The 8,200-nt window shown below is 32.8% G+C and overlaps 1 protein-coding gene across 2 annotated transcripts in view; it reads left to right on the forward strand.

Annotated features, from left to right (window-relative positions):
* The first annotated feature begins 1,269 nt into the window (after positions 1 to 1,269).
* Positions 1,270 to 8,200, forward strand: part of LOC110037619 (RNA polymerase II transcription factor B subunit 3) — a 20,256-nt gene continuing 13,325 nt past the window's right edge. Inside the window, exon 1 of one of the 2 annotated variants that reach the window (XM_020742312.1) lies at positions 1,270 to 1,477. In XM_020742312.1, the coding sequence (XP_020597971.1) occupies positions 1,410 to 1,477 (68 nt within the window). In that variant the 5' untranslated portion in view covers positions 1,270 to 1,409. The remainder of the gene's footprint in view (positions 1,478 to 8,200) is intronic. The other variant, XM_020742311.1, reaches the window with a different exon arrangement.

The raw sequence follows: 8,200 nt of genomic DNA on the forward strand, positions 1-8,200 counted from the left end.
TACTCAGCCTGATTCATGAGCTTTCTTTTAGATTTGAAATTAATTTATATTAATTGATTGATTGATGTACACTCAAGCATGTCAGAGCCTAGCTTAATCTAGGTAATTTAATTTTTGATTAAATTCTAATGGACTTGTCCATCTATATGTAATTGAATGATTGGCATGGGACATGCCTTAGCTGATCTAAGCATTTTTATTATTGATCATCACCTCAGGGTATGCCATGTTCACATAAGGGCCTTCTATCCAATTAATTGATGCATGATATGTCATGGTTAGTTAGATCATTTGGCACAAAATATGCCCTAGACAATTTCAACTCTTAATTATTGATGAGTTAACACATAAAATGTTAGTATTACTTTAATCATTATGTCTAGTGATATTTGGAGTAGGATATACGCTATCAAACAAAATCTTCCACTCAACATAGGATATGCCCTAACTATTCTAGGTTTTTTTAAGTTAATCCTTGATGTAGGATATGCCTTGATCACATAAAAGCCATCTATCTAGTTGATTGATGTAGGACATACCCTGGTTAATTTTAGAATTCACTTGATAATTGATCATTGATATAGAATGTTCCCTAACCATATAAGGGTTTTATATATAATCAATTGATGCAAATGCCTATTTATTTTGATCATCAGACATAAGATATGCTCGGGGTAATTTCATCTCTTAGCTATTGATAAGCTGATGCAGACTATACGTTAGTCGATTTGATCACTTTGCCTTGTGACTCTTAATATAGGATATGCCTTAGTCTATAAGATACTACCCACAATATTTAATTGGCCTTGGCTATTTTAATCCATTTCTCTTATAATAAAGTTAGACATGATCCTTATTTTCATAATATAGGGGCTGTATGACAACAACTTTAGAGCAAAAATTAATCTGGATGTAGGCTAAATTTTTTCAAACGGTCATTTTGGACGAAAAAAAAGTTGTGGATTTGATAAATCTGGATTTCACAGATTTAGTCTTAAATCCCAGATTCACTAAATCCCATGAATCGGTTGATTTACATGATTTGGATGAAGAAATATTCGATTTGTTCTACTTACATGCCAAACAATTATGTTGAATTTCAATGATTTAGTAAATTCACTACTAAACAATATTTCAGACTTAAACAATTCATGATTTACTAAATCCGGATTTACGGAATTTACTAATTCTTAATATCTTTAAATTTTAGCCCCCAAAAAATTTAAAAATCTAACAAAATGGGAGTGGGCGAGAAAATGTTTATTTTTTTTAAATATTTGTTCTTCAGCACAGATACGGAGCACTGAATGCACGGCCCTTGATTTCTCAGAAGACCCGTCCCTTCGTTTCGATTCGCAACCGTGACTGACGCTTTGCCAATCAGCAGGAGAAGCGCGGCGGTTGCAGGGATGGTAGTCATGTCGAGCAGCAACTCCTTCGCCAAGGAGATGGCAATACGAAAGCGAATCTCCAACATGTACGCCGCCTCTCCTTTCCTCCTATTTATCCTTTCAATTTACTAGTTGTTTTCATTATTCTACTGCTTTGTGAAGTTCATCTTTCTAGCGCTAGAAAATAAGAAGTCGTGTTGAATAAGAGCGAAGGGAAGAAAAAAGAAAAGTTAGAATCTTTGTTCAGGTCTAGTCATGCGCCAGCCTTTTGAGGATTTACAGTAAACTAGGGTAATGTAAAAGCTGAATTAAGAAAGCTCTTAGTTTTCAGGTTTCTGCATAATCCGTAGCTTTCCCAGATTTTGCTCTCTGCTTCATGATAATTAGAGATTTGGTTTGTTGCTTTGATGCTATGTTATTTTTTTAAGTCAGTGATAATAATCACGAATTTGCTGCAATGTCTTGTGGAGTTTGCCATGGCCACCTATAACGACTGTTTGGTAATGGTTCAAGAGTTCTTGTTTAATTGAGGAGGTTGCTGGTCGAACACTCATACTTAAATTCAACCATTCTTTCTTATTAAACCCCCTTGGATAACATAGCTTTAGAGTTAGTTGCAGTTTCAGCGTGCGCCCTCTTGGATAACATAAGTTCAGAATTAGTTGCAGTTTCTGCGTGCAACATGTGTGTCATATCATAATTTGTGTAGTTGATTAATATAGGTAATGTTAGGTGTATTGTACTGAACAGCTTGCCTTAAATACAACCCAGATAATAAGTCAGCATTTTGTTTGCACCGCGATTGTAGAATTTAGCCCAATATTTTTTAGTAGAAAGTAATATTGCTTTGGCATTTTTATAACTTGAGCGATGATCTGCTGGATGCTCTACTGATTATTATGAATGGTATAACGAAACTCTAATAGGTACTGCCATCATTTGGCAACTTTGTTGATGATGGAGACTATTTCACTGTTTTACGTGAAGGATTGTTGCATATTGGGGCCCAGTTTGTTGCTTTTGAAGGCAATCTGTCTAGTTTCTTGGTACAAGGATGCACTTTCTTCCCTGAGATATCTGTGTTCAATGGTGAATGGCTTAGTGAACTCTAAAAGGGCAAGTGTTGGAGGTTTGTCAATGTTTGCTTGAGTGTCGCTAAAGCTTGTTTGGCTATCAATGTTGTCATGAAATGGCTTGCTAAGCTTGGAGTATCGAAAGACTGTCAGACAAAAATTCATAGTTTAAAATACCATAACAATTCAAATCTTTTTTTTTTATTTCTTTTTTTCTTTTCATATAAAATTTTTAGTACACAAAGGATCCAACAAACCATAAATCCTTATTTAACATAAAGATGTTCACATATATACATATATCTTAAAATAAAACAATTATTAAAAGACATTTGAAACAAAAAATATTGAAGTTTTTTATACAAGTAACAAAACTATACTAGTAGCTATTGTTAGTTGATTCACGCCATTAGCATATAGAATCATACATTTTCATCCATCTACTTCAAAAGAGATTCCTAAAAAATATTTATCAAACTAAAGGGATGAGTTATTCATATATAACTCAATGCTTACATTATAATTATAAACTAAATTATTTAGAGCAGAGAGAAGAACCATACATGCTAATCATCAAAACTTAGCTGCATGGGAATGAAAAAACCTGCTTTTCTTTGCAATAACTATTATGAACTTCAAAATTGCTTTGTAGTTAGTTATGTATAGTAATAGAATCATCACATTCATCTGAACAGTAAGGGTTGGAATGTGTATTGAGCTTTTTGTTTTATAGAGCTTTAAATTTCATAAATTATTATTTTAGCCTATACTTAATATATCTGTCTTAGGAGCATCATCTAAAAATTTAAGTCACCCCTAGTTGATACATTCCCTATTAAAACATGCCTCATAACAAATGAGTACTAATTTAATTTGAGTAGATATATTGGAGTCTCAAGCTAGTATCATAAGGAGGTGACCCCATCTTTCACATGCACATATAGGCATGCTTATACACAATTTATTTTTTATTCATTCTTCTTTTCATACAATATCTATTAGTAGGGAATATTACATTGTACAATAAAAGCTTTCGAATTATAACTTGAAAAATTACATTTCTCTTATCTCAATATTAAGGATTATATTGCATTGAAAAGGTAAATCATCATGAATTATTTGCATTAATGTTGCATGATAGTGAATTATCTTCTGCATATAAAGAAGTAGAATCATAAAACTCTCATATTAATACAAGTGTTTAGGGTCTATTTGGGTCATCTTTCTGTCTGTTTTGTGTTTTAGACCGTCACCACAACTCTATTTAGGAAATTGTTTACTTGATGTTTTTTAGAAATTTTTATCGTGGGAAGCTGCTCTTTTCAACTAACCTATTAAAGTATAGTTGCTATAAGAAAGTTGGCTGCTGTTAGATTTTTTTTGAAAAAAATATATTTATAATTTCCTTCACAGCTTCCGAGGTAGTTTTTTTTAACTGAAGGTTTACAACTACCTTTTTAAGAAGCTACAACCACTCCAAACAGACCCATAGTTATAATTAGTTCAATCCAGAAATGAGATTTCCCATCTTACATCCTTGGATTCAAATTAACTACTAAGCTTTATGATCAATACATCATTAATTAACTCGTATACAACAATCACACAAACCAAGTATATGGCAGATGCAAAGTAAAAATTAGATGAATTCCTTAATATTTATATTCATCTTATCCTTCCTCATAACTTAATACCTTAACTATTATTAACTTCACATTTATATTAAAAAATTCACATTTATAAGCACACAATCATCTATAGCAATTCTATTTCTTTTCTTTTAGAGAATATTAAATTGTTATATACTAATATATTGACACAAGTCAAGCATTTATTATTATTGTTATTTTTATAATAAGCAAACAATTTTTAGGAATAATGTAAACTTTATTTATCAAAATTATCTACACATAAATTTTTTTTATCTTATTAAATTTTTATTTCCTTAATATGTGAATCTTAACTCTTTTCACCTATAGTTTCATTATAACAATTAAACCTCATTTATTAATTTCTTATTTTCATATAGTTAAAAAAAGTTAAAAAAATTACAAGAATTGATTCATTTTTTTTAATTTAGACTTTACTAATAAAAATATTTTTCACTAATTAAAATTTTATATTCTTTTCTTATACATAAAAGTCTGACAGTACTCAAAATCTGATATAATAAAATTCTTATAGACTCTTATGAGTTAGCATTCGTCAGTTTTAAGAAGGGATAATATGCATTTTTACACCAAGTAAGATTGATATTATTTTAGAGAGCAAGGAGTGTCTTGAAGATTTAGGGTTTTCAAGCAAATTAAAAATAGATTTACATCTTAATGGTTTAAACTTTCACAAGAATCTTCTCCTGAAACCATTTCATAACATTCTTTCTAAACAATCTTGTTACCAGAAGAAGAGAAATGAAACCTTGATTAAGTATAATTTTCCTTAAATCAAGCCTAAAGCAAGAAGAAGGCTTAGAGGAGGAGGTAATCTCATCCTTCTATTGTTATTTCTGGCCCAAACTTCTTACTTTAGCGCATGCTTGATGCCACATTCAAGCTGCCTCATGATTGTTCACATTTGTCCCCCTCTGTCCCACAAGCTTACTTGCTCTCTTCCTAGTTTTAGTCTCTCTTAGAGGTGTAAACAAGTCGAGTCGAGCTTGAGCTACACTCGAATTGAGCTTGAGCTTGATTTTTTTTGAATGAGCTCAAGCTCGAGCTTAAGTTTACGAGTTCAAGCATGGTTGTTTATCATTTAAGAGAAAATAATATTAATTTATTATAGTGGTATTATAAAATGATAAATAGAATGAGCAATTAGGAGAGAAGCAATAAAAAAATCACTTAATATAAAATACAAAATATATTTTTTTTAATATTTTAAATACTTTAAAGTTAAAGCCTTCAATTTTAATTTATTTTAAGTATATTTTATATTAATTTTTTTTTAAAACGAGCCGGGTCATGATCTTACGAGTAGAGTCGGGGTTAGCTCGAGCTTGACTTGTCAGCTCATCGAGCTCAGTTAACGAGCCACTTATCGACCTGAGCTCGATCTGGATTGACTCACTTACGCCACTAGTCTCTCTCTTGTTTGCCTCTTCTCCACTTCCACTTGCTCGCCTCATAAGTGCTTGAAACTTGCTTTCTTTGATCTCGTTCGATTGAACTAACCTAAAGGTCCAATCTCCCTTTTGATTTTTTATTATAAATTTTTTTTAAAAGGACTTTCTTATTTACTTATAATAAATTAACAACCTATTAAAAATTGAACAATTGGCATATTGAATTAAAATTTTCTGTCCTTGACTAGATAAATTCTTAACATTATCCAATAATTTTAACTAATTGATTTTTTTTATTAATTAACTTATTAATGTCTTGGTTATTTACATATGTCCATGAAGCCATCACATTGTAGCCTTGCTATGTGTAAGTTGACAATGTTTGCGAAATCACAAACAAACTTTTATAAATGCCCAACTAGTTTGAGGAACTTTTGGAGGGCTTTGAGATTATGCAGAAGTGGCCAATGGAGAACGATGTAAATCTGGCTGTCATATTTTTGGACTACAAATGGTAGAAAAAAAATTGTCTTTAGTATTGCTTTGTGATTGTCTGAACAAATATTTGAGAAATTTGAAGTGAAATTTGCTGTCTATTAGGAATATGAAAATTAAATCCTAATGATTAGAATGGTAATTGTTATAGATAAGAATGTCGTCAAAGAATACGATAACAAATTTTCTAAATTTTGGTTTGAGTATTTTATTCATGATATTTTGGAATGTGGATGATGCATTTGCCAAATTAAATAGCATTACTGTGAACCGTAATGGCCATCGTGGGTTTGGAATCTTATTTTGTGGACGTCATCTTTTGTCTTTCGAACATGAAAATATCAGAGTCAGAAGTTGAGTTTGGAGGAGTTTGTTGTATCTTGTATTTTTTCAAGCATCTCATTGATTGTTAGAATTAGTCAGAAATTGTTGCTTGATTTAAGGCTCGATAGTCATCATAAAAATTATAATTGCCGTTTTTTTTTATTTGCAAGACAGAGGTCGAGTTTGGATGTGTTTGTTGTACCTTGTATTTTGTCAAGCATCTCATTAATTGTTAGAATTGGTGAGAAATTGTTGCATGGTTTAAGGCTCGATAGTCAGCATAAAAATTCTAATTGCCGTCCTTTTTTTTTTATTTTCAAGGTTGGCGATGAAAAGGAATTGAAACTTGGTAGTAGAATCACGAAACATGTCTTTAGAAATTTTTTCTATGGTGGTTTTTTGAAAATGCCGATATTAGCATGGTCAATTGAAGGGGTGTTTTTTTTACATGTATCCAATGATCATCATTGAGATATGGCGCAACCTGTGTAACTTCCTCTTATAGTTATGTGTGTCTGCTTAACACAATCAATTGAGTGCATCAACAACAGTAATTGCGGAAAAATGTGACAGCGATAAGAAACAAGAATAAACTCAAATGATTCTAAGAAACAAGAATAAACTCAAATGTTTCTATTTGTAAGTGACACGGTTTGGTCAACAATGAACATAAAAGACACAGGTATAAAATGAGTAATCAATGAACAAGAACCACCATAGCATAGACAGAATTCAGTTTTTTCCCATGACAACAAAAATAAAACGACTCTATTTCATTCCAACACTAACTGTTCACAACACAACTAATCTGAACTAAAATAACTCCTAGAATTTTTATCAGAACCAACAAAATTGGCTCAAATACTTAGCCAATAAACAACGCATGGAGGTATCTGCTATAACAGTCTTCCTTAATGTGTTTCTTTGGAGTTGTATAAGGGCTAGAGACAAATCTTGACTCTGTTTTATTTGGAATGTAGTCCTTCCCTATGTTGTATGCGATACAGGAGAAGATTAATTAATTAGCTCGGGTTCACCTTCTGTTTTGCTTATGTGGCCCAAGCCTTGTATTTCTGCCTAGTATATACTTGTTATACAAGTACATGTTGACCTCGCTTTCGGTCGAGGTGTAGTTTTCCCCTCCTTAGTAGCCTAGGATCTAACCGTAGGTTCTGTCGACTACTCCTTGTCGACTACTCCTAGAAAACTAGTGAAGGAGCCCTCCCTGTTAGCAATTATTGACCTTTCTTTGCTCGACTTGATGTTTCATGTAGTAGTCTTGACCGCTATTGTTTAGCTGGTAAGGCTACTCCGAAGGAACTCAATGAGCATTCCTATAGGATTGTCGGCCTTAGGATTGACTTTACTCGTTGATTTGGCGCCGCTGCGCTCTTCGCTGTCATGTTTAATCGAATTCGAGCCGAAATTTTCATAGGATTCAGACTGCGACGCGTTTTTAGCCCGATCGGCGATGAGGTTGTCCGGACGACTCCGGATGACGAAACGGACTGCGCCGATGCGTCTGGAACGTCAATTTTGCTTAAGGGGGACGTTCGCTTTATTGCGACGGCGCGTCTTGGGGAAAATACCTATTTAAGTGTTTTATAATAATAAATAATATATTATTATTATTATTATAATTAATAGTTCACATTAAAATCCCTAACCTAAATCTATCTCCCCCCTCACTTTCGCGTCTGTGGGCCTACCTTTGCCCTAACGTGGCTCGTTCGATTGTCTGGCCCGCTCCTTCGTGTGTATTCTATCTTCTGCGATATGGGTTCGATCTCCTCTGCCGCAAATTGTATCCTCTGCGAGGATCTAATCCTCCGCATCTCTCGATCCCTATGTCGCAT

Source organism: Phalaenopsis equestris, unplaced genomic scaffold (genome assembly GCF_001263595.1).
Source record: "Phalaenopsis equestris unplaced genomic scaffold, ASM126359v1 Scaffold222338, whole genome shotgun sequence".
NCBI classification, from domain to species: domain Eukaryota; kingdom Viridiplantae; phylum Streptophyta; class Magnoliopsida; order Asparagales; family Orchidaceae; genus Phalaenopsis; species Phalaenopsis equestris.